The sequence below is a fragment of the Rhinolophus ferrumequinum genome, chromosome 16 (genome assembly GCF_004115265.2).
Source record: "Rhinolophus ferrumequinum isolate MPI-CBG mRhiFer1 chromosome 16, mRhiFer1_v1.p, whole genome shotgun sequence".
NCBI classification, from domain to species: Eukaryota; Metazoa; Chordata; class Mammalia; order Chiroptera; family Rhinolophidae; genus Rhinolophus; species Rhinolophus ferrumequinum.
The window spans coordinates 4,476,796-4,504,353 of NC_046299.1; the positions used below are offsets into that span (position 1 = coordinate 4,476,796).

General features: G+C 46.7%; 1 protein-coding gene across 2 annotated transcripts in view; it reads right to left on the bottom strand.

Annotated features, from left to right (window-relative positions):
* Positions 1–27,558, bottom strand: part of DOCK1 (dedicator of cytokinesis 1) — a 455,780-nt gene that overhangs the window by 389,096 nt on the left and 39,126 nt on the right. For both annotated transcript variants that reach the window (XM_033130588.1, XM_033130587.1), the window contains exons 2-8: positions 20,090–20,173; positions 14,946–14,986; positions 12,668–12,723; positions 8,032–8,128; positions 5,558–5,706; positions 1,372–1,507; positions 317–474 (exon numbers count right to left, since the gene is read on the bottom strand). In XM_033130588.1, coding sequence (XP_032986479.1) covers positions 317–474; positions 1,372–1,507; positions 5,558–5,706; positions 8,032–8,128; positions 12,668–12,723; positions 14,946–14,986; positions 20,090–20,173 — 721 coding nt within the window. The remainder of the gene's footprint in view (positions 1–316; positions 475–1,371; positions 1,508–5,557; positions 5,707–8,031; positions 8,129–12,667; positions 12,724–14,945; positions 14,987–20,089; positions 20,174–27,558) is intronic.

A 27,558-nucleotide genomic window follows, 5' to 3' on the forward strand; every position in this document is an offset into this window, starting at 1 on the left:
AGAGTGACATTTGGGGACTCTGGATCTATAAAATCCCATGAACAGAGGAGACAGAGCATTAAGTACTCCAGTCTTTAGTGGCTAGGTCCTTAAAACTTTATAAAGGTAAAATTCTACAAATACCCCCGGCCCCGAGCCCAAGCCAGCTGCCATCACACTGCCGCCGCACAGGGCACCGGCGCAGCTGTGTGGGAGAAGTCTGGCCGGCTGATGCCCCCCGCCCAGAGCTCTCCACAGGCGTGAGACCCTGTGCTGTGTGAGGCCATTTTCCTAACACTGACCAGATGAAGACAGCAGCCCAGGCGTGTTTACTGACCTGATGAATTTGGACTCCACAGGGTCATAAAGAGACATGAGCACTTCGGCATCTTCTCCTATTTTACAAACCACATTTTTGAGGTTGACAAACAAGGCCAGAGAAGGGGTGGCAGCAAACTTGGCTTGTCTGTTAATATCTATGTTCTGCTTCTGAGACTGAAGTGGAAGGAAAGTAGAAAGGTGGCGTTAGCAGCAGTCATCGCTACCCCTGCTTTTGTGTTCCCTACAGAACAGAACACCGCACAGAACCCGTTGGCCTCACCCAGCAAAGCCATTCGTGCAGGCACTTCTTTGTCCCCACTTCAAGTTCTCGAGACATGCAGGCACACAACTAAAAATAACGGCCTGTGCAATGGTCACACGTGAGAATGGAGTATGTTCTTCAGAGATATGAAATGTTGGAGTGTCCACGCAATGAATCAGAATGGAGACTGCACGTGTAGTCGCTTGCTTAAGTTTGGGTTCTCCCATGAGACTAAACCCTCCGAGGACACCTCTGTCTTATTCATCGTTACGTCCTCAGTCCCTGGCACCCAGCAAATGCTCACTAAATACTTGCTGAAGGAATGGGTGACTCAATCGGTGATTGATTTCTGAATATCTACTGTTTAAAAGATGCCAGTAAAGGCCATGGAAGGTGAAAAAGATCAGTAAGACGTGCATTCCCTGCCCCCATCGAGCTTACAAAATATAACCCCACACCCCCACACCAACCCCCCAATGAAAGAGGATGTACAGAATCAGGTATCGTTTCCCATGAAATGAGAATGGAAACTCAATGTCGTTAAGATCCTGCCCCCTGAGATGGAGGGCGATGCTGTACCCCCCCCCCCGCCCCCCAAGGGGTGAAATCCTTTCAGGTCATCAGCAACATGATTTGACACGGGGCTCCATTCCATTCATCACTGTATGAAATGTGCTGGGTCTCTGTGCCAGTTCAGGTACTTTTTAGTGCAAATTCTGGGCTTTGCTGATGATTTACTGGTGTGGAAAATCATTCCTGAGAAAGAGTACTCCAGACGTAAATGGCGTGTTACAGAGCGCTGAACTTACTTTTTCTTCTTGTAACCGTTCCTCCACTTGTTTAGAAGCGATTTCATGAGCTCTGAAGAGACTAATCGTGCTGGTTAGCTCTGGGTCCAAGATGTTCCCATCTTCGTCTCTCACCACCAAGTCCAAATCGAGAATTCTAGAATGACAGGAATTCAGAACTTCATGGACACAAACTAAGGGCCTTAAATTCTCTAACACAATTTTGGTCCTAGCACCTGAGCAGAAGAAAACATCACAGAAAGTCGGGGTCACCACAAATATACAGGGAACATAATTCTGTAAGGTCACTTTCTTTACCTTAAAACGAATCCACCTGGGTATCAGAAGAAAAAAAATACTCAATTTTTACTTCCATTGCAATAGTGACTTTGTCTTACAATGAGACATTTTACAGCTCATCAACAAAGCCCAAAATAAGTGTACGTTATTAACTACTATGTGACTAGGATGGGTAGTTTAAAGCACACACATGCTATATATGTTGTGGGAGGCACGATATATACAGAGGGTGCCAAAAAAATGTATACACATTTTAAGAAAGGAAAAGAACTATTAAAATTGTAATACTCAATGTATACCAATGACAAAAGATGAATACAAGTCACGTTTGACTTCTGCAATGACAAGAGGTGCTCAAAGTGGTTACCATCAGCGTCCAGACACTTCTGATTACGGCAAATGACTGCTTGAGCAACGTTGACCGAAGTATCCACTTGTATACATTTTTTTCACACCCCCAGAATATGTGTGTATATGTGTGTGCGTATAAACACATACACAGTTTCTGTGTATATATTAAATATATACATATAGAATGTGTGTACGTACACATGTATATACATATACATACATACAAACGCTTATGTCCAAATACATAAAATTGGTGGCTGGGACATCATCGTTGGGGTAGGGAAGGGAAGGGAGGGAGGAAACGCTGGAGCCCAGGCACACCCACCACTCTGTTTCCTCACCACTGGCCCTGGGAGTTTCCAGCACAGCTCTCTGTCTACCTAGCGTCAGTTCTAATCCCTAACTTAGTCCATCAGAAGATTTTCAATAAAGACGTTCCATTGCGTTTCATCACCAAACATACGGAAGCCATGCACAGTAACGTTAAGCACCTTTCCGGCAGGAGGTGCAATGTGTAGGCAGCTTCCCGCACACGCAGCCTCTGGCCAACCAAGCTGTCCATCTATCTTTGGAAATGCTTTTGTGCAACATTCTCTCCGTTTCCCCAAATCCAACAAAATCATCTGGTGATTTTTACCACAATTTATATTTAAAGAACAAAAAAAAAAGGCAATTAAATACAGAAAGAAACCAAGAGTCGTGCTTTGTGGTGTGTTGTGGTGTTGTTTTTGATAAGCCATGCGGACCCTAACCACAGATGCCTTTGGGGTTTTCTGTCTGCTATTCATAAGTCTACAGAACAGAAATTTTTAATTTTTTTAAGCATCTGACAAAGGAAAGTCTGTTTAAAGAAAGATAAACTTCAATTAGAGAACGTCTTTAACAGTTACAAGTTTACGAGGAAAGTCGACTTGGCAATAAAGATTCCATCCCCAGAAACCAATCTCCGACTTCTCTGAGAGTCACACACCTTAAAGGTGGGTATGAGCCTGATGACGTGGCAGACGGGTCTCATTGTGAAGGTTATGCTGGACCACTGCACCATTTGGGAAGCAATCACAAAAACCTTATTTTCGTCCTTTTCAGATGTATTTCGCAAGTGCACTGACGGTGAAGCAGGACCAACTGGGCCTGTGAGCAGCATGAGCATAAAGAGCCTTTTCGCCTGGCATGAAATCAGCCTCGGCAGCTGCATGGATTGTGGGCCGCCTCAAGGCGATCAGAAAGACCTGTTTTTAAAGCCTTTTAAGCTCTCATTCGGTGCCTTTGTAGCATGCTTCCCAAATATCATTGCTTATCCCAGCCCTGAACCTGCCCCAGGGAGGAGTCGGTGTGGGTATGGGTGGAGTCAATGCTAATGAGGGTGGAAAGGGGAGGGGATTGCTCTGTGTGGGCAGAGCCCATGCGGGTGTGGGTGGGCGTGGCCTGAGGAGGGCTGGCCAGAAGGTCTTGCAGGCCTCACAGAATCAGGGTCCCTGAGGAGGGGGGTCCCAGGCCAGGTGCCAACCTGCTGCATACATCCTCCCAGGTACTCCTCACCTCAGCACTGCCAAGAGAGATGGTCAGGCCCATTTTAAAGAGGAGGAACCCTAAAGTCAGAGAAACATCTAGAACAGCCAGATCCTGGATTCTGAGCCTATGCCCTTTCCGGAAGGCCACGTGCAAACCACCACAGGAAGTGGCCTGTCATGGAGCGTCTTCACGCCAACCATTCTTTATGCTGTTCTCAGCACTCCGTGCTCAGTGGGCCTGGATCCAGAGTGCCTTTCCATTATGAAGGTGCATCTTAGCAGACCAAGAAAATCGAACGCCATTAGCAACCAATTCCACGGGCGCCTAAAGCTCTTTGAGGAAAGGAGAGTCGAAATACCCCTGAAATTACATGCAAAACTGTGTATGTGAACTATACACGTGCATTTTTCAGAAAGATGGTCCATGATTTTAATCACATTCTCCAATGTCTCCCAGAAACCACTTGAAAATCGAACTTTGAACACTGTGATTTTATGTTGTATTATTTTTTCTGAAGAAGGAACTAGAAAGGTATGTGCAGAGAGCACTGGGCTTTAGAGAAATGATGGCATATACTTGAGTTCCTTGGGCAAAAAACTGTCTTATTAAGGATTATATTTCCTGTCAAAATAGTAGATGACGTTTGGAAACTCTTCCTTTCTTAACTGGATTGTCCCATGACGTAATGTGCTTTGGTAGCTTCCTGCAGCCAAATTAAGCAGGTGGTTTCTGAACAAAAGTTCTAAATACAATCTTCTACTAAAAATAAAATCAAAGCTCCAAAAGTTTGCTTTTTTTAGGCAGGTAGTCTTGAAATGGGTTTCACTGCGACAATCTCAAATATCCTATACCCAGAAGTCCATGGCTTTCTGGGGGAAAAACCCAAAATCTTCCTCCTATAGCCTTTCTAATCCAAACACTACAGCTAACTAATAATGCTGCTTTTGGAAACTTCTCACACTTGAAAGTATGAATTACTAGAAAACAAAATGAATGATGTTATAATTCTGATTTTTTACAGAAAGGTTCTTTAATTTACGCAGCCTTCTCTTCAGCTGAATGGCTAGGGACAAACCTCTCCTAGTCTCTGAGCTTCCGTCCTACTGTGTAAAATGAGGGACTCGGACGAAACCCGAAGTTTCGCAACCTGCTGTCCATCACAGTCCAACTGCAGTCAAGAGGCGAGATTTCTAGCCAGCATTCCACAAAACTGAAACCAGACTCTTCAGAAGTGGGTCCCAGGAGTGTGTGTTTTAAGAGCTCTCCCAGTGACTGTGACATAGGCCAGCATTTGGGAACCATGTGACCAGATTCATTTGCAAGGCTGCTTGCAGCCCTGACATTAAATGAACAACCATGCAGTTATCCGGTGGGAAAGGGCAGAGCCTCATTCTGGTCCCAGCCTTGGCAGAAATGGGATGAAGCGGCCATTTCGGTCCAGGATCACACGCGCTTACTAAGGCTGGATCACGCAGCTCCGTGGGGGAGGGAGCACAGCACTGCCCAAGACATTCAAGCGGGGCTGGGCGGAGGCTTGTGGGGATGGAACTGTGCCTGAGACATACACAAAACAATTATTTGTTGTTTCTCTGAGACTCAAATTTAGCTCATTCTATTGCTGTTTGCCAAATCTGTCTGCCCTACACTGGTGACAACTTTTAAGGTGACCTTTGCTGTCCTTTCCAACTCTCACAACTTAGGTTCCACAGAAAGACACCAAGTGCTTGTTACTACACAGGTGCACCCCCACGTCCCGACTCAAAGTCAAACACGATGAGCAAAATAAAAGTTCCTGGTTGGGGGATCACTGTGGGACCCCCTCCACAAGACTGAAACTGACAGGCTGCCCCAGCCTCAGCACTCAGAAAACTCCTGATTTTCAAGACGCGATAGAACATACCTCCTCCTTTTAAAAGTGAAAGCCATGCCCTGTTTTGATGCTAGAAATTTTTCTTTAAAACAGGATTGTAGTCTCCTCCAGGCTTACGTGGATGTTATGATATCGGATAATTTAAGCATGAGGTCATCGTTCAGATAAACAAACCTGTTTCCATAATCAATCTTGGCAGTGACCTTCTTCTTCAGCTCTTTGAGCTCATCCTGCGGCAGAGTTCCAGAAAGAATCTGCGATCGCCATTCGATAAGGTCGTAGATCATGTGTCGCACACTTCGAAACATCTCCCTGTTATCTTGCTGTAGGAAGGGGGATAAACAAGTCAGTTGTGAAGCGCTTGCTGTAAAACAGCATTGTGACTTTTATTTCCAAATACACATGCAGTATATGCTGTATGGGATGGAATGTAATACTGTATGTCGAATTGAAAGATGCTTATATAGAATTTGGTTCGTATCAGACCCTGGAAGATTAAAAGGACAAAAAGCAACGCACAATCCTCAGTATTCCATCCAACATTCCAGGCTATGTCCCCCTGAGTTAGGAGGCTGAACAGAGCGGGATCTGGCCCGAGCCTCAACGCCTGCCCACGAGTATGGGCCCACGGATGGGCAAACACTGACACTCCCTCAGGACCCGAGTGAGCCTACACGTCTGACGACCAAATCTTCACAATGCCCTGCGCACACTGAGATCTGAACCCCTCGGCCTGGCTGTCAGCTCACTACCCGGGACAGGGGGCCAGCCCTCCGGAGCACAGTGCTACACTTGGCACACAAAGGAGCTTCTGCAAGAAGCCACCTCGGAGCCCACAAGCTTTCGGGGCATTTATGCCAAAAGGAAACTGGAAATAAGACGCAAACTTCACACTTAACTTTCTACATATTTCAAGCAGATTGATGGTACAATGAAAAGCAGCAACTGCAAGAGTACAATTCATCAAGGAAATTAGGGATCATCCAAAGGAAAAATAACCTAGTGGTTCTTTCTGTGAAAAGAAATCTGGGTGAGACCTAAACTTGATAATTTCTAAAAATCATGATCCCTAAAAAAAATTAAATGTGGTCAGTGCTACTTTTTAAAATAACATCTCCTCTACATATTTGAACTTCGCACCCTACCATTTCTAGTATTTCACCTTCTTTCTAAGAATTTCTAAGGTCCCCACCACCTACCTGTCACATAACACCCTAGCAGACTATTCTACATCCTATCAAACTCTAAAACTATCGTAATTTTAATTTCTTAAATAAAAACTAAACGGCCAAAATTAATGGCTTATTGGAAAATTATGCTTGTTTCCCTCGTAGGAATTCTCCTTCTCCATTTTTCTAAGGCTTTATGAAATCTCTAAAATCCTTAATAGTTTGCTAACTCGTCTACAACCACACAACAGAGAAAAACCAGCCACATAAAAATATTGCATGCGTTTCTCTTTGGCTCTGCACAAATCCAACAACGCAAGTCCGTAAAAGGCAAGTCTTACAAAGGAAACCACAGTGGTTGTTAGGAAAGCCTCCTTCAGAGCTGCATGGCTACAGCCGGTCCACTAATGTATTAGTCAGCATCAACTGTTTGTTTTGCTGCCATATTTTTGTTTAAAAATTGCGAAGTCGAACATGAAAAACCGACTACAAAATTGCTCAGATTTACACAAAACATTCATAGCTAACTTGACGCTCTTAGGTTTTTGAGAACATTTGATGAACAATTACTGCAACTCGTTATTACTGTGCATTTACAGGAAACCGCTGTATAATCAAAAACAACAAGCCTGCCCAGAGAGCAGCTGGGACGTTCGGAAGTTGTCTACGTTCCCGAGAAATCAATGTACCGACTTTCCTGCGTCGCCCAGCTTCTGCACTGACAACATTAGCATAGGAGGAATCAACACTCTGAATAGAAGTCCAGGCTAACAAAAGGGAATCTTCTGCAACTAGGAATTTATGTGCAAAGAAATGCCCTGAGGGAATATGAAACGGAAGATGTCACAGCCCCAACCGCTCCAAATTCATAAGACTTCGCCCGTGCTCAGGCGCGATCAGGGGAAGTGGACACCTGCGCACAAAGCCGGGCTGTAAAGTGTTTCACCACCTCTGCAACACACATGCTGAAATCTAACAGACTATGTAGTTTTTCACAAATGAGAAGAGGCATACCTACAGGCAGACGATGGCAAAAACAAATACGTAGTCACCTCCTCCTGCATCCACAAATAAGCCCCTACTACAGTTTAAGAGAAGATGTTCATTTTCATGACCAGTATATAAACTTGGACGGTAGGTACATCAATGCAGATCATCTAACCTTGTCTCTGAAAGCCCTAAAGCAGCCCCATTCCCTTCCCAGCACAAGGAAGGTGGAAGCCGTGATGGTCCTTTACAGCCTTCACCACAGTGAGCATGGCTGCACCCTGCCACGGAGCAGGTCAAAGGGCACACCGCCCCCCAGGGTGAGCAGAATATGGAACCCTGTTGCTTTCTTTGTCCTTCTAAGTACCACCCTGTCCAAGAAGGTCTGCTTTTGAGGTTCCCAGGGAAAGAAAAGCATCCCATTGGCACAGAAAGGGGCCAGAAAGACCATTCTCTATTTTCAAGCTTCGCTTCACCGCCCCGTTCTCTCACCACGTAGAGCTGCCTCCAGATGGTGGACCACTCTCGCAGGGTTGTGGTGACTTCCTGAATGAGCGGAAGGTCACCTGGAATGACTGTTTCATGTTGCCTGGGAGGAAAGGAGGAAAGGAGAGCTCAGTTGATGACTTCGTTAAACTCTGCGAGTTGCACCTTGTAAATTCCAAACCTAGGCCGTAGAGTTAAACACAGAGCGTGCAAAAAAAAATGTATACGCATTTTAAGAAAGGAAAAATCTATTAAAATTGTAATACTCAATGTATACCGATAACAAAAGCTGAATACAAATCACGTTTGACTTCTGCAATGACCAGAGGTGCTCACAGTGGTTCCCATCAGCGTCCAGACACTTCTGATTACAGCGAACTACTGCTTGAGCAACGGTGACCAAAGTGTCCACTTGTACACATTTTTTTGGCACCCCAGTATTTAAGCAAACGGGAGAGAAAACACACAAATCAGACTGTATCCACACATAAGAATACATGCATCTTTAAGTGTCACAAGTAATGTTTGGACAAAGCCTGAGACTGTCCATTATCCTGTGATGTCCAACTAAGATAAAAGAGGTAAATAATGCTACCCATCAAAAGTCTTCAGAACATCAAGGTCTGGGAAGTGGAAATACATTTATAATATGTGTACCCATCTATCTTATACAGGCCATACATTACATCCAATCTGTGTGGCATTAAAATGCAGGGTTTTTTGTTTATTTTTATTAATTTAATTTTTTTTATTACTGGGGAATATTGGGGAACAGTGTGTTTCTCCAGGGCCCATAAGCTCCAAGTCGTTGTCCTTCAATCTAGTTGTGGAGGGCGCAGCTCAGCTCCAAGTCCAGTCGCCATTTTCAATCATAGTTGCAGGGGGCGCAGCCCACCATCCCATGTGGGAATTGAACCGGCAACCTTGTTGAGAGCTCGTGCTCTAACCAACTGAGCCATCAGCCACCCCACCAGCAGCTCAGCGGCAGCTCATTGTCTTCAATCCAGTAGAGGGCATAGCTCACTGGCCCATGTGGGAATCGAACAGGCAACCGTGCTATTCAGAGCTTGTGTTCTAACCAACTAAGCAATCCTGCTGCCCAAAAATGCAGGTTTAGGTTAAGTTGATTTTTACATTTCCATCATGTATAAAACTCATTATGTGATAATACATGAAGCAGTTATCCGTGATGAACTACAGTACCAGCGAGGTTATAGCTTTCACCGTCCGTAGGTATTCTATCTGATCCCAAAACCCTAATTATCCTCTTTTCTCTCTACCTCAACAGGTTAACCCTTGACTTATTCTGAACTCCGTATCTATTTGTGCTTTGTTTTTATCAAATCAACCACTGTTTTCCGGGCACACGCTCTGGGTCAGGCATTGTGCTACACAGGACTTAATATTTGGGACAGTGGAGAGACTGAGTTTGTGGCCACCTGACCCAAAGGTCCTGAGCAGACAGGTGTCCTGAACAGATGAGACTCCAGCCAGCGTGAGAGGTACAGGGAGGCTCACACAGGTCCCAGCCACACAACTTGATTGGCAGGGGCCCAGACCTGTGGGCAGGACCTGGACTTCAGCTCGCAGTTGGGGTTCAGGCCTTCAATGAGCCCTGGACTTCAGCTCGCAGTTGGGGTTCAGGCCTTCAATGAGCCCTGGACTTCAGCTCGCAGTTGGGGTTCAGGCCTTCAATGAGCCCTGGACTTCAGCTCGCAGTTGGGGTTCAGGCCTTCAATGAGCCCTGGACTTCAGCTCGCAGTTGGGGTTCAGGCCTTCAATGAGCCCTGGACTTCAGCTCGCAGTTGGGGTTCAGGCCTTCAATGAGCCCTGGACTTCAGCTCGCAGTTGGGGTTCAGGCCTTCAATGAGCCCTGGACTTCAGCTCGCAGTTGGGGTTCAGGCCTTCAATGAGCCCTGGACTTCAGCTCGCAGTTGGGGTTCAGGCCTTCAATGAGCCCTGGACTTCAGCTCGCAGTTGGGGTTCAGGCCTTCAGTGGCTTATTGATGGGAGATGGGCTTCCAAAGGAACAAACAATGGAGCCCCCGAGAGAAAGTCGGCCTCTGGGGGAGGCCAGCCACGTGCTCCTGCTGGGGCAGCAGCGACCGGATGTCGGGGGGAGGGATGCATACGAGACCACCCCTCCCTCAGACAACTCCTCAAATTGCTTTTAGGAATTAACCTCCGATGAGACATCACCAGTTACTATGAGATGCGACTGTGAACACAGCCCTGCCAAGTCTGTCACCAAGTTTCCCAGGAAGGATGCTGACAAAAATGTGGTTCATTACACCCTGCAGTGTCATCCTCACGAGGCCTCCAGGGAGACTCTCTCTCCACTCAGTGTGAGCACATCCATCAGCGACGGGCTGCTTTCCATCTTACAGATCCCGAGGTTCATGCTGAGTTCAGGGGCCTCTTCCCACTGGTTAGGAGCCTGGAGCGCGGTTAGACGCCGCTCTCACGGGGAAACGGCCTCACTTTGCATGGGTCTGATCTGTCCTTGGACCGATGGGTCAACTGGGTCTACGTATTTAATATGGCTGTGTTGCATTATCTTTGTAACCCCTGTTACCTGCGGGGCGTCAGCGCTACAGAAACCCGACAGTGCCTGCCGCACAGGGTCGGTGGTAAGACCGAGGGGAAGAACGACATGGAGGGCATGTGGGAAGAGCAGTGGGCCTGGCACTCGACCAACGGTCGTGATTCACATCAGTTACTTGGCTGTGCGTGACGGAACTAGACGTCAGGGACACGTCAGGGCTGGAGGTCCGGGTCCAAGCATCACCCATAGGGAAGAGCTGAGGGTGCAAGAACAAGAGGCCATCTGAAAGGCAGGGCCAAGAGGGAACTAGGAGAGCCCAAGGAGAGCACCCCGAGGGGAGCGGGCACAGGGGACAGCAGGGTCAGGTGGCAACAGAAACAGGGAAAGAAGGCATCACAGGAAACGAGCTGTAAGTGCTGGGTGGCCACTGTGTCTGACGCTGCAGGAACGCTCCAGAAAAGCAGGACTGAGAAGACACTTTAAGTCTGAAAATTGGGTGACCATGTCAATATGGGAGAAGGGACAAATGGAAACTGCCTTGGTTATGCAGGACAAAGTACAGAGTCGGCAACAGCAGTTCCTTAGTAATGATTTGGGATGTCTGAGAGTGAAGGAAAGCCAGTGTACAGAGAGATGAGAGAGGTCCTGCAAGAGAGAGACCAACCAGAGACATGGAGGCAGGCAAGGGTGGGACGGAAGTGTGGCCTGCGCTAGAAAGGAGGAAGGACCAGGAGACGACAGGGAAGGTGGATGGAGCAAAGGAGGAGGGGTGAGATCACCTGTCACGTCTGAAGGCAGGAGGTTCTCCACAAGGAGGCGGGAATAAGGCAGGTAGGCTTGGGCGGGAGCAGCGGAGAGCAGACAGTTAGGGCCAGGTCAACAGCTGGAGAACAATCACCGGGACCCCCAAAGCATCAGCAGGGAAGCTGTTTTCAAACTGTTTCTGTCACCAGTGCTCCACTCATTTGCTGATACTGGGCTCCTACACTAGACCCAGTAACGGGAACAGCCGTGTCTCTGTCTGTGTCTGTCTGTCTGTCTGGCAGGGTATGAGTCTGTTTATTGAGAATCAAATGATCTCCTGTTCACTTTACCATTATGCTTCATAATTATATTTTATATGTATTTGTTTGTATTCATCAAAGTGCTTTTTTAAAAAATTAATCACATACAGTCTGACTCCTACACTGATTCTGACAGAGGCGAAAATACACTGAATGCATTTTATTCAATCATTTCCACAATTGGGGGAAAGTTTCAAAACTTTTCCGTTTTTGTTTTTTTTTCTCTTCCCTTTAAAACGTTGCATACAAAACATTTTATCTGTATAAAAATACCATGCTCCAAGTTATCACCACTTACATATGCCTCTAAATTACTTTCTTCGCTTTAATGATGTGTCATGGTACCACAGAACCCGAGCAGGTCCTTTCCATACATTAAAAGCACGGTGCTTGGAAAGGCAATTTTGTAATCAGCCAAAGGGATGTCATTATGCAGTAATCATATGATTAGTAATTTTATAATTTACATATTTAACTGAGTGTGAAGATGTAGCAGAGACAAACGAGGAAAACATTTTAATGTTCCTTCTTCCCAGTTCACACCTGGCTGTTCGACTGCCATTCCTGCCTGATGGGTTCCTGTTCTGCAAATGTCCTGTTAATGCTCTGATACATCACTTTTACAACCTCTGAGAAACATACACCACAATTAGACAAAAGGTAAATTTTAACATGTCCCCATTTAACAACTGTTGCTTCATCCTAAACTCCACTTGTATCGAAGCCTGTAAAGACTTCTAGAAAAATGGGTTCAGAGCTGGGGCTGTAGCGCAGAGGAAGCACAGAGCCCTAGGAGGCTTTCCAAAATCAACATCAGGTTCAAGGACAAACACTGCGGTTTGTAGACTCTTCAAAGGCTCAGAGCCATGTTGCTCAAACCTCTAAATCAGAAGTCCCCTTTCTCTCCCAAAACTCCTGGCACGGCCAATCACCCCCATTTTCTAGCCCCCTAATATTACCCTGCCATATGAAAGAGCAAGACGGCTAAATATTATCACTGCACCCTTCATTTAAACATGAAGACCAGACTTACCCTTTTCCTTCAACTATGGCTTCTTTAAGATGAATATATGAAGCAGGAAATATACCCTTTAGGAGAAAAAAAGAGACAGCAGTTTTTATTATCAAGATGAATACCGACTGCCAATCAAACAACTGTCCCCAAAAAGGGAGGGGTTTTGGGGTGACTGGATCAGTGTTATTAATTATGCAAGTTTTATGCTGTGTCTCACATATAACATATCACAGAAAACAAAGAAGCATAAAAGACGGCAGCTCAATCAGCTTGTGTTTCAGAGGCCGCTGCTGTCTTATAAGAAAATGGAAGCAAAATGTTTGCAAGGAAAAAAGTTCCACAGGATCTTCCTGTGTCTTTCCATAGGTCCCACCTTGTTTTAACTGTCAACCTGAAACCAGGCAGATCAACAGACAGCTGATGCTTAAAGACAATTTTTGGTGATGGTGTCTGACAGTTCCTCCATTCAAAATGCTAAAATTGTTATCGAAAGTTAATTTCTACCATTGGCCATCACGTATGTACTGAATACTCACCTGACCCACGGAGAATTTCTCACCAGTCTCCAAACAGAGGGCCTATTTGATCAAATACAGCAAGGAGGCGAGTTTTGCCCCAGCTGCGTGTCTACTGGGGGAGCTACTACAGTCTACGTTCAGTCTCTGCCTCTCCACAGGGCAGAGCACACACGGCCTGACAGAACAGTGCCCAGGACACAGCTCAAGAGGGCAGTGTCGGACACAGGCCATCAAGGGCCAGGAGCTTCCCCAAGAGTGTTGGTCCTGCTTCCTGTGCAAGCAAAACACCTCCCTGTGAAGCACAGAGGAGCACCTGACATGCAAGCACGGGGGCGCCTGGGCTGAGCTCGGGGGTGGCACCACCCAAGGTGTCACGGCGTCCTGGCTGAGCAGAAATCCAATCAGTGGACCGGGGGCTTCTAGGCGCCTGTTGTGGGAACAGAAGCTCCTGTCTGGGGCTCCCCGGCATCTGGCCCCACAGGATTTACACAGGCCACCCAGAAACCACTACTTATCACGCCTGGGGTGGGCAGGGCACCAGTGATTCATGCTCCCCTGCCTACCAGAAAAGTGGCCAAATTTCATTTAAAGAATTTGCACAGTGAGGGCAAGAGAGAGGCAGAAAGACAGAAGCTGAGCCACAGAGAGGAAGGCCCCTGGTCGGCCATGATCCCACCCTCTCTTATTATTAGTAAGTCCTGAGCTGTGGCTTTCTCAGCTCAAACTCAGGGCTGCACCTACAGGAAAGGCACCCTTAAGGACAGAAGGGCAATCCACGCGGAACAGAACTTTCCCTGGAGAAATCTATCCCGTCCTCCTGGCTGGAGCCTACCTTGTTCAGGCCTCACGCCCCAGGTCACGGTGGGTGGAGTCTGAGCCTGGCAGGGTGGGGGTGGGGTAGGGGTGGAAGTGGAAGGGCGCTGCTCGACCACTGGACTTCAGAAGCCTTAGTTACAGGCTGAGGGCCAGGAGAGCGGCCCAGCCAATGAGGAGATAATGAGAGGCAAGGGTAAGACGCAGAAGTAACATGAACCGTCTGTCAAGCATAATTAGGTATTAAAATGTAGAACTTAACGGGGACAGCCTAACCACAGCTTAGAATGGACATGACTTCAAAATCACCAAATAAAAGAGCAGAGCTGTAATTCGGTTTTGTGGAGCTAAGAACGGAAAGCCACAGCCAAACTGTGTACAGGAGTGTCCCACACAATGACCGGGGTGTAACTGCACGTCTAAGATTCAGACATTCACACAACCACACATGCCAGCTGCCCTGCGAAAGCAGAACGTTCTTCTTCTGCCAGCTGACATTAAGTGGTATCAAAATAGTTACGAGCGAGAGGGAAAGGAGCACACACGAGCTCGGCAAACCTGTTCCTTTATCAGCAACAATAATGTAAAACTGAAAATCACGCCTAGTGTTTTGGTGCTGTGGTTTTCTAAAGTCATTGTACCCAGGTCATTCTCTTATGCATCCTGCGCTGAAACTAGATAAAAACTCCACCAGGGAAAGAAGAAGTTTCCACGTTCCACGACAGCAGGTCAACACCGTCTCACAGCCCAGCAATTCAGTCACAGAAATGCAGCTGCAATTTCTACATACACATACTGTTCAGAAAAAAACAATTCGGGGCAGTACACAGTTCAGCCCATATATTGTTTAAAGTCAGAGAAAGAGATATAGACGGAAAACTCTTAGATACAAAGGAGACAGAATTGATTTCTTCTCATGGTGATTTATGAAGGGGAATGCAATGGGTTTAATAAAAAGGACTTACCTTCTTCGACTTTTTTCTTAAGGTGTAACCTCGGTACCACCCTAAAGAAACACAAAGTTGACACGGTTAGTACACGGAGAGTCCCGGGGTCCCGGCCACACCTCACGCAGTGTGGAACTGCACTGCAGGACCTGGGACGGCAGTTCGTCACCAGAATTAGATAATGCCAATGCCTTGGAGATAAACTATGGGGTTTTGTAGAGGGCGTCTCAGAGCCGTCCTGGAGAACTGGCCACAGCCTGAGTGGACAGACATGGCTCCTTTGGCTCCGGGAGCCGCACGTGGCCTTGAAGGCGTCAACTGGGAGGTAAGAAGCACAATTCTGGGAGGACGAACATTCTCCTGACAGATCGCCCCGGAGCAGACTCCCTGAGCGCGCATTTTCCTCTCTCTCCGTCTCTCCGACTTGGATCAGGGTCACTGCCAAGTGCAAATACCAGCATCCTCAGATCATCAAGAGCTGCTGCACAACAGAAATCCTATTGAGAGCTGGGACCCCTCCCTCTTCCGCACAGAGGGCTCTGCCCTGGAGCGGCCACAACCCCACAAAGTCCTTCTGTGACAAAGGCGCAGCCCTCCGCAGGAAGCAGTGGCCCAGAACCGGGCCCTCCTACCCCCTGGGCTCTGGCCTGGGCTCCAGTTCCCATCCCTCCTGAGGGAGAGAAAGACAACAGGGAAAGCAGAAGACACACACGCTGGACTGCTGGCATGAATGACACGCTCAGTGGAAGAGTCCCTGCAGGACAGACCAGACCTGACCACATCCTTGGCACCCCTACTCAGACACTGTCCCCACAAAACCCCGTGGGTCCACGGCTAGGCACCAGCCGCCCAACAACTCCATTACAGCACTACAGTCAGTTTCCATGTCCCGAACACGCCAACGTCGCTTTAGGTCACCTCGCTGGGGGAAAGTATATCAGAAGCTCAGAGACATTCCAACTCTGCCACACAGGAGGAAGAGGACGGCCAGAGAACCGCGCGAGCACGTAGAAGGTGCACGTGGGAAAATTCCCAGGGAGTAACCAAATACGAGGTTTCATACAGTATCAGCAAGTCAGGCCTTAGAAACCAGGGGTGCGGGATCAGCCCAGAAACTGAGCGTGGGCAAATCCCACGGCAATGCCAGCTCCCCCCCTTAAACAGTAGTTGTTTCCACAACCAGAGGTGGGGAAAAGCAGAAAGCGACGGGGAGGAAATGAGCAAAGTCCTCAGGCAATTATTAAACAGATGCTTCGTGAGCAGTCAGAACAGGAGCTGCACACTCCCGGGCACCTTGCAGGGGCTGTGCTAAGACCTAGAGAGGACCAACTGTACCCACTGCGCTTTCCCGAAGGGGGACACACAGATGGCCGGGGGCCCCGCAGACACAGAATGTCTAGACTGCAGCTGCAGTGGGAGGATCGTCTCCTCAGAGCCAAACCATCCACGTCAGCGGTTCCCACGTGCCAGCGCAGCGTCGGAGCCCGTCGAGGACGGCGTTCGCACACGGTGACGTGGAGGAATGGAGAGGTCAACACAGCCGGTTGTCCAAAGCTACACGTCCTCAATGGAAAGGACTGTCCTCGCTCCTGTCATTGTGTCGTCCCTACATTTTCAAGATTAACATGCCCTTTCTTTTCTGGAACTGACAAGGGATTAATGTCCTAGAACATTCAAGAAAATACTGCAAAGTGACAAGAAAAAGACAGAACCCAAGTAAAATGTAAAGAAAGTCTATAAACAGGGCATAGAAGAAACCCAAAAGACTTACACATATATGAGAGATGCTCAACTTAAACCAGGGAAATGAAAACTTAGAAAACAGTATTACTGCACAATTATTAGCGTGGTAGAGATTGTGATACTGCAGGACAGTCGCCCTGGGGACTGTGGGTGGGAGTGCAAACTGTGGCAATTAGTGTGGGAACAGCTGGCCCTACCTATCCCCACACCCGGCCCCTCCTGGGAAAGCAACCTAAGGACATCTGCACGCCCATCCATGCCAGGTGGGACAGACACAGCACGCCACGGCACGGCAGCATGATCTAGGCGGCCGGCAGTGGGGCCGAGGCGAGTGCCTGCAGCTGGGAGGGCAGGTGGTAAACCGTGGGGAGCACGCACGTGGGGGCCTCGGACTACATCTACACAGACAACAGGAGCGCATCTGAGAATACAGCACCGAGGCATAAGTCAGAAACAGAATCAGACCTACAACCAAGCACGTTGACATACATGAAAAATACATGCGCGCCAACCAGTAAAAAAACATAAGCAAACAAAAAACCCACTTCAAACACAGCCGAAGGGTTTTCTGTGAGAAGGGGCAGGAGAAAGGGGTGAGCTCTGGGGAAATCTTTCCTTTGACGTTATGATAGCAGATGGCAGTTTCTCGTTCAGTGGCTTTCCATACCAAGAGGAACACCTATGGGTTTCCTCCCCAGGACTTTCTGTAGGCATGAATCTTTCAACCAACTGAGCCCACACACTATGTGCCAGACACCGCCCTAGCCAGAGCAAATCTAGAAACAGACTGGACCCAATTTTCTGCCCTCCAAGAGCTCACAAACTGCAAGACTCCCTAATACAAGCACGGGGCAAACCACAAACCGAGTTGCAGGACAGAGATTGCGGTTTGATCAAAAGAATGATTTCCTAATCTTTGTGCAAAGCCAGCAATGTCCCTCAGGTACAGCCTCCAGCGCTTATGGAAATGAGCAAGCAGCAAGCTAGGCAGGCTTGGCACAGGGTTAGTCTGGCGACAGTCACTGAATAAACATCTGCGATCTCCATTCACCCCTCCCATCTGCTTGACCCCGGACATGGCATACAGGCAGGGGCATGCCCTCAATGACCCCTCAAAGCCCTTTCCACCTTCAGAGTGGCCTGTAAACTTCCTGTTGCTTGTTCTACACTCCAAGCCTTCAGCAGCCTGAGAGAAATTAACCATAACTTGAAGGTAAATTTGTTTTTTGAACCTTAATATAGAGAGTGATCCTTTAGAAATTATATTCTCTGGAGCAATCGCAGTAATATCCTGAAAAGGATCACAGAGAAAAAGAAAATCAAATTTGACAAACAGAAATAAATTTTCTTAGAGGAAAAGTGGGAGGGGAGAGGAGGAAAATAGAAGCAGAAAATGCCAAATTCTAATAATACAATCCGTGAAATTCAAATAGAACAAGAGGAAACAGTAGAAAAACAATTATTCCCTTTATACTCGATGGTAATAAAATCACCAAGTTTCCAAAGTCCAAACTACTTCCCTGGATGCATTTCTCTGACCAGGTTCTGATTCAAACCAAAAGGCAGTTTCCAAATAAGGAAATTCATTTTATATCAAAGGGTCTTTACAAAGACTAGAATATTTTAATCAAAATTTACAAGATGGACTTGCCCAGCAAATAACTGCTCACTGAAGAGTCCTTTCCCATATGGGCCAAAAAAGTCAAATGCCTGCTATCCAGTTGTTAGTGTTTTGTTTTGTTTTGTTTTTAAGTTAAATGTATAACAAGGACCACTGACTGGCTTAAGGACTCCACTGCTTTAAAGCGGACATTCTTCTTAGGAAGGAAAGGACAAGAAGCTGCAGTCCCTACGTACCCAGGCTGCACAGGAAGCTGTTGTCTATTCAGGAATGATGTCATTGCCCAGTGTTTATTAACCAGGATTTCAGCTTCAACTGACCCGGGGGGCAAAAACAAAAAAGATGTAAGAGCATTTCTCCCTTCAGATCAGAAAAGGGTCTGAGATGAGAGGCTTGATCCTTAACCTCCAGTTAATTTCTCTCTGTTTCCTCTCAGCCATTGGCAATATATACTGAGAGCAGACAACTGTCAGCTGTGAAAATTGAAAACAAGCAGGAGGCACCCATCACAACTACTCATTCACTTAAGGACCAGCTCTGTTGTGCAGTGTTACATCTGCTTCGAGGCATACGCCACTAGAGCCATTTTTTTTCCCCAACAGGACTTGTGCAGGGTAAAGGATGCAAAAGAAATAGAACACTAACTCAGCATGCATCACATGGAGAAATAAGGGACATGGACGTGGACATTTTAAGAGGCTGTGCCTGTCACAGGAAGCTACGAAGAATACTGGAGCAAGTTGCAGCTTGCCAAGCGCAGAAAAGCTCATTGCTGCTTCGTTCCTGTGCAAAGTGGATTTCAAAGACTGAGTCTGAAGTTCAATTTGTTGATTCCTATGGGATGTCTGCAATTCCTCTCCCACCCCCGCCTCCTACTTGGAAGGGTTTGGCTAAACCCAATCTAAAAGCAATTTTTCTGTTGAAATTATCGACTTTAATCAGTTGTTTTTATTCCTGTGCTATAAGGGAGTTACCCCTTCGATCAGGAAATAAAGCCACCAACGCTGAAACTCAATCTTAGAAAACTCCAGAATCCGAGGACTCTAAAAATCGAGCCTGTCCTTGCCGCTCTTCTCTGCAATAATAATCGCAGTGCAAAACGAAAGGTGGCCCGTTCAAATAGTCTGTAAACACTAACTATGAAAAACAATTGCCTGAACAACCAAGGACATCGGAAATCCACTGTCACCAACAGTGTTATTTATTGGCTACTTATAGCAATTGTTTCCCTGGACCACATCCCACATAGCTGTGACAATCTCTGTTCACTCCTAGGAAAATGGGGTCACAGATTTAAGAAAAAAAAAAGGAAAAAATAAGAAGTGACAATTTGGGTTCCTCTGAGGATGCTGCTGAGAAATCTGTGAGCATGAAATGTCTCACCACTGCCATCAAACATCTCAAAACAACGGCTTCAACACCAAAATATCTTACGTGTATTTCAAAAAAATTTTTTCAAGGGGCCAGTTGTTAACAGTCAGGATTTACATACATTTGCAAAAAAAAGAATCCATGAGTTTGTTTTAAATGAAAACAACTTTTTCAACAGAAAGCTTTAGTGTTGAAACCCAAGAATTTTCCGTTTTAATTTCATCTTAAGAAAGCATGATTTAGACAGCAGAGAGCCGCGTTACCGCTCTTACCTGAAATGGCACATCATGCAAGAATATGGGGCATATGAGAAAGAAGATGAGGACACACGCTTTCTTAACAGAGTAATGCTTTGCCCACTGAGCATTGAAAAAGCGTGCTAACTGCCCCAAAACACAAGAGAACAGATACCAAAATGTATACGCACCTTCGTATGTTTCCAAAATGTGCACGGTGTCTCCTATTTGTAAAGAAAGTTCATCCACTCCCCTAGCATCATAGTTATAAAAAGCTGTGAAGAAAGAAAAAAGGGTAAGAAGATATTAGAAGAGGTAGAAGTCACGAGGCTGAGTTGTTTCTGCTTGTTTTTAATATTAAAACATATTCAGACTTTCCCTGGATCATCCTCTGATGCCCACAAAAGTAGCCTTTGCTTTCAAGAAACAAAAATAAAGGGTCATCATTTAAGCAGAAGAGATTCATAACTACTCATGATACCAGACAACCGTAAGTGATTTTTTTTTTAATTGTGGTAAAATATACTGTATGATCCAGAGTTTGCCTTGCTGACCATTTTTAAGTGTACAATTCAGTGGCCTTAGTCCCATTCCCAACGCTGTGCTACCATCCCCACTATGAATTTCCAAAACGTCTTCATCACCCCAAGCAGAAAACTCACACCCATTAAGTAATACTCCCATTCCTCCCTTGCCCCGCTCCTGGAAACCCAAATCTACTTTCTGTCTCTCTGACTTCAGCTACTCTACCTTTCTCAGATAGATGGTCATAGAGTATTGTCCTTTTGTGTCTGGCTTCTCCCACTTAGCATGTTTTCAAGGTTCGTGCACATGGTACCATGTATCAGAAGTTTATTCTTTTAGGGGCTGAATAATGTTTGTCATATGAAGAAAACTGAGGGTACTGTTAACAACATTTTAATTATCACTTCACATACTACTTGTGTTTCCATTAATTAACTTTTTTATTAGCTGACTTTTTCCTATGAATCCATTACATGTGGACTGAATACTCTTTGGAAACCAAACTGGGAAAAGGAAAAAAGAAAAAAAAAAAATCTCACACACACACACACACACACACACTCACTCGTTTCCCCGAAAATAAGACCTAGCCGGACAATCAGCTCTAATGCATATTTTGGAGCAAAAATTGATATAAGACCGGGTCTTACTTTAATATAAGACCCAGTCTTATTTTAATATAAGACCGGGTCTCACTTTAATATAAGACCCGGTCTTACTTTACTATAAGACCGGGTCTTATAGTAATTTTTGCTCCAAAATACACATTAGAGCTGATTGTCCGGCTAGGTCTTATTTTCGGGGAAACACAGTATATTGCTATTAAGCCAAAAAGCTATGCTATAATCAAATAGGCAAAAATATTCCCAATATTAAGAAGAAATCCTTAAAAATGGCAATACTCGACGAATCTCTGAAATCCCCAATCTTTATCCTGACATAAAGCAGTTCCTATTCTAGATAAGCCCTAAAAGTTATATCATAAAATTCAGACTACACGTGTACTCAAGTATTATGGGATAAAGGCAACTGTTACAGTGAAAAAAGGATGTTAGGAACTGTTTAGACGAAAAAATGATTCAATTATTCTACTCCCAATTAAAAATACAGTGATCCAGTCATGTCCCTCCTTCTCAAGGGTTCTCCTCAAAAGGTGTCATAACGGTGGAAACCTCATCTCCAACCCCCTGATCAATTTCTCGTACATCCTGAACACCCCAAAGACTAGGCTGCCCTTACGTGAGAGCCTTACGGTGACCCTCTCTAAAATTACCCTTGGTCATATCACGTGCAAACCGCCCCAGCAGGCACGGTGGGTCCCTCGTGGTACACAACTCATGTCCCAACCACACAGTATGGGCGTCCCGCCTTTGCCCTGAAGGAAAGAAGCTGGCCTGTCCCACTCCCGTGTGTACGACTTGTCTCCCGTCACCAAACGGGTCTTCCCACAGGGCGCCATCTCTTCCAGAAAGCCAGGTCGAAGTATGTGTTTGCTTTTTCAACCCCCTTCTCCAAACATCTTTTGCCACAGAACTCTGAATCCCTGTTGTCAGCTCCAGAATTGAGCCACCTCTGGCTGTGACAGCACTCAGACTTTCAGGCCCCCGGCAGCCTCCCTGGCTTGATGTCCGTGGTTTCCAGAGACAGACAAAATGCAGGGCAAGACCTCTGCCCGGAGGCCCTGGGTGACCTCCAGCAAATGACCCACCCTCTCCATCTTTAGCTTCCCTGTCTGTCGGATAAGGATATTGACACTTAGACCTCATAGGATCATATGCGTTTTGTGTCTTACAGAAAAGAACGCTGCTGACAGACTTGGCGATAGAGCGCAATGGGGTCCCACAGTGAATACTCAGTAAATGGCAAAGGCTCTTATTGTGGCCGAGAGGACTGGGGTGTCCTGCAGCAAAGACTCCTGTCGGTACCAGAATCCTTTTGAGAAGCCAGCGCAAGCTTACTATCACATGCTCGCAAAAATCCGAAAACATCCAAAGCCATACATACGCAGACAACTCCATTTTCCCAGGGATTTTCTGGTATTTCCACCAAAATTCATAAAAATGTAATGTCCTCAACTAACATAAATGGTTATTAGTAGTTACTGAAGTTTATGCAGCATTTCATGGCGACTCTTTAACAAGAAAGAACTGCATGAGGTCCAGGAAGCTCAGAGCATGCCCTTGCCTTGCAGTTCTGTGTCACCATATGCCCCAGCCAAGAGGAAACACACGGGCGTTTACCACAGCTCTTCACAGCACCAGGTAGCGTGTCTATTCTCTTATGGACAAGGAAAACGTAAACACACCAGGAATAATAGAAATAAAAGAAACCGAGCACGTCCCCTCTAAACACATGCAGGTCTGTGTGACTCGGGAAGGCACACCCGCGAAAACCTTTAAGGAACTGCCCCCTCCGTCTCTGAAGGAGGCAGACAGAAGCAGTTGTGAAAATCTCACACATGAATACAGAAACTCCCAATTTAACTCTGCAATGAGCCCTAAAGATCCCTGATTTTACAGATGAAGGAAAAAAGGGCCTCCAGAGGGTTAAGGCATACGGCCCCAGATGACACAGCAGGTGGCGGCCCAGCCCCCCGCCGTTTGTTCTTCTTAGTATTACTGCCTAAACAGTCCCATATTAAAAGCAAATCAACTATATACGATTACTGCACAGGGGAGTGGGAGGGAGGGGGCGAGTGAAGTAGATAGAATAATGGCCCCCCGCCCACGTCACCCACGTCTGAATCCCAGAAGCTGTAACAATGCCACCTGACATGGCAGATGTAATCAGGGTAAGGATCTGAGATGCGGATGCTGGTCCTGGATTATCCGTGTGGGCCCAGTGTAATCACGAGGGTCCATGTAAGATGGAGACGAGAGGGTCCGAGTCGGAGAGGAGATGTGATGATGGAAGCAGAGGTCGAAGTGAGCAAGGAAGGGGCTGCAAGCCAAGGACCATGGGCACCTCCAGAAACTGGAAAAGGCGAGAGGGACACGGATTCTCACCCAGAGCCCCAGAAGGAACACACCTTGACTGTAGGACTTGTGATCTCTGAAACTGCAAGAGTATCAATTTGTATTGTTTTAAGCCTCCACGTCTGTGATAATTTGTTACAGCAGCAGTAGGAAACACGTATAGGGAGGTGTAGGAAAAACAATGGGAACACAGTGTTTTGTGGCTTATTTATTTATTCAATGCTTAAGGCAGCTGGAGCAGGGGTCCCAACTGCAGGGGTCCCAACTGCAGGCATCTGAATCTGACAAGCCTGTGGCTGAGGTTCACCAATTCTTGGGTGACAGAAAAATGAGAACAATGCAGTACATTTTTCTTAGGTAAATCCAAAAGGATTCAATTTAAAAGATTATTCTTCATTCTGATTATTTGACCTTCCAAAGATGCCCCCTATTGGGGGGTGAGAGCAGGGACCAGAAAGAGCAAAAGTGTCTTCTCCTTAATGAAGGATGATGATAGATGGCACCTGGGTTTAAAAAGGTCTTTGCCTGACAGAAGCACAAAGATGGCAGCCTTTCTGCAAGTCAGCCAATTTGTCTTCTTTATTTTCCCAGAGTTAAGATCCGGGAACAGCTCCACAAGAGAATATGGTCACCAAGTATGCATTCACATCTTCGGAGGGTATGGCATTCGCTTCCCCCAGCTGCGGGGCTATACGCCTCTCCCTCAGATCCATTTCTCTTTTGACTAGCCTGGCTGCGATGGGTGGCACTGGGCACGCCTGCACAGTCCTGTGACCCTCTCAATCCTGGCTGCAGCGTGCAGTGTAGAAGCATGACTTGTTGCTCGTGTGAAAAGTGACATGGGAACAGATGCAGAGATGAATACAGCATGACGCTTCTTTCCCAGGGTGGTGTTTTTTCTGTTTCTGGAAGGGCAGGCATGAGCCTAGGGTTCATGGGCACCTGGATCTTTCTGTCTCCACGTTAACACTCCAGTCTGTGCCCACACAGCACGTATGCCTCCGAGATGTGAACAGGGACAGTCATCAGCTCTGCTCAATCTCCTGATCACCCTAAAAACAGCTGCCCAGGGGTGTCAGGAAAGAAGCGTGGCTCATAAATCACAGGGAGGGTTTCCACTGCCCCCATATTAGTAACACTGATGGTGATACTACGGATGAAGCTGCTGCTGCTGCTGCTGGTGTAACTGGCATACCATGATGACGGTGGTGACGGCGGTGGTGACGGTGGTGACGGCGGTGGGGACAGTGGTGACGGTGGTGACGGCGGTGGGGACGGTGTTGGTGATGGTGGTGATGGTGATGGTGATGGTGATGGTGGTGATGGTGATGACGATGGTGGGGACGGTGGCGGTGACGGTGGTGACTGTGGTGACGGTAATGGTGGTGGTGGTGGTGACAGTGGTGGTGATGACGATGGTGGTGATGGTGATGAGGAGGATGATGGTGGTGATGGCAATAACGCTGCCGCTATGACACTGACTGACATTATTTACTGAGCCTATTTTCTCCGCTAGTCAGTGAGCTAAGTGTTTCACATGTTCAGACTAATTTAACCTTCACAATAGTCCTATGAGTTGGATACGTAATTTTCCCATTTTGCTCATCAGAGTTTACAGCAGCTCAGAGTGTGCCCATGTTTGAGCAGCCAGTGGAGGGGCTGTACAAAGCCAGAGGCCAGCATGGATCAAGGGACATAGTGACAAAGCCCTGTGCGGTCCCATCCTCAACCCTCGGCCAGAGTCAGTCATCTCTGAGCCTCAGACTGCACTCCTGATGGCTCCCCAGCAAATGACAACATCCAGCTTGGAGTTCCCTGACAGGCCAACAGGCCCATGCGTTCCTAAAGTCCACCACGTCTAAAGCATCATGCTAATGGATTTCCTCTCCTTACACAGAAGAAGCCAAGTTGCGGTGATTTCAGAAATACAGGGTTGGTTTAACATCCAAAACCAATCAATGTGATTCGCCACAGTAACAGAATAAAGCATAATCATATGATTATATGATCATCCCAACTGGTACAGAAAAAGGACCAGATGAACTATAACTCTTATTCAAGGAAGAACAAAAACACCTACTTGACTACTCTGACATTAGGGTAAAAAGACCATGACAGTCCATCAACCCATTTAACAGATGAAAACACAGCGTCCTATAGAGGAGTTGTGACTTGCTCAAAGTTGTGTGGTGAACCGACCGCAGCCCTGGGGACCTTGTGGTGTCTCCACCACCCCACTCTGCCTGGCCCAAGTTTTCACCGAGCTGAAAAAATGATATTTTGGCTGATCTCCCAGCTAAATTTACATTAATTGCATAAACTCTCTTTTCTTCTATCACCGGAATTATCTTCTTTAAATCTCACTCTGAAATCTTATCATTTCCGTTGACTTTCTGAATAGTGCCTAAATTCTCCAGCACATCATTAAGCCCTGTGATATCTGACTTCAACCTACCCCCAGTCCCCTCCTCCGCCCCCCCCAGGCTCCCTGGGCCTGCCAAAGCTTCTCCTTCTCTCACCACCTCTGAAGACCCCACTTGTCCGCAAGGCCTGCCTTTGCCTTCACATCCCTCTCCGGGTCCTCACTGAATTCTGACTTTCGGCCCCAACCAAGAACAGCCTGAATTAATTGCTTGCTCCTGACCTGTCCTATCAACTCTGTGACCCCCCCACAGCCCTGCAGAGTTGCTTATCTCTCTGTCTGTCTCTCCCTCCAGACCAAACTCCTGGGGGGAAGCAAATGTGTATTAATCATTGAATTTCACCCAGTAGCTAATACCATGCCTTGCAGGGACTCCATAAAAATTCACTGAATTTAACCAGATCATAAAGTGTTCCTTCTTGTGAGGCTAGCAATAGAATGAAAGCAAAAACTGAATCATTTCTTCCTGTTCACAATGATCTTGCCCTCGACAGAAAGATCCAGGAGCCCAAGATGTATTCAATCAATAAGGAAGAGACACAATAGTAGCTCGCCAGGCTCTGCTTCGTCTCTTGCCTGTAATGAGGTAATCTACCATCAGCACTCAGGTTCAAAGCCTTGGTAAAATGTCCAAAACACGGACTGACCGCGCATCACTTCTCGAAATCTGCTCAACTCCGTTTCTCTGTCCCACACATTGTCCTCTTGAAACGCGACTTCAGGGTTTCAAGTAGCAATTTAAAAGTTAATTAATTCTGTTAAAAAGTCAATTTGTGAAAATGAATTGCTCTGCTTTTCTTCTCACTCCGTATTGCCTTCAGTTGGAAAAAAACTGCTCAGAAGCATATGTCTTCTCGGGGGCTGCGGAAAATGCCGACCGTGAGTTTAAGAGGACCAGGCTAGAGCCCTCCCTGTCTGTGCCCCTACGGGGCTTCATCCTAAAGGGCTGCCCGTCCGCCGTCCTCGAGTTTCACAAACTCTACACGTTTCTCTAGTCCACTCGGCCGTTCCCGAGCCTCTGTCGGGCTCCTGCTCTGGTCCAGTGCTGAGCTGCTGCTGGGGTTGCAGCGAGGGGCTGAGCACAGCACAACCCCAGGGAGCAGCGGCCCACAGCCTGGTCCCTAAGGAACAGCCTTTTCACGCACTGGACCCACTCGGGAAATACAGCGTAGAAAGAATCAGGTTATATACACATCCTTTCTGGGCATGCAGCCAAAAGAACAGAAAGCACGGACTTAGCCAGCTATCGGTCCACCCATGTTCACAGCGCCACGACTCACAGCAGCTGTGTTGTGGAAGTAACCCAGCGGCCATCGAAGGATGAACGTACAAGCAAAATGTGGTCCACCCCATACAACGGAATATTATTCAGCCTTAAAAAGGATGGAATCCTGACACATGCTACCTTGAAGACATTAGGCTAAGTGAGAGGCCAGATATTGTATGATCCCACTTGGTATATGAGGCACCAGAGGAGTCAAATTCGTAGAGACAAGGCAGAATGGTGGTTGCGGGGGACGGGGGAGAGATGGGGGAGTTCAGGAGACCGACTGGTGATCGCTGCACGACAACGTGAATGTGCTTAACGGCACAGAACTGAACACCTAAGAATGGTTCAAACAGTCAATTTACATAATGTCTATTTTACCATCATAATAAAAAAGATACAGTGAATAAAAGGAAAGGCTGGTAACGTACGTACATGAGGAATGTTGCTAGTGGATCTAGTATCTCCAAC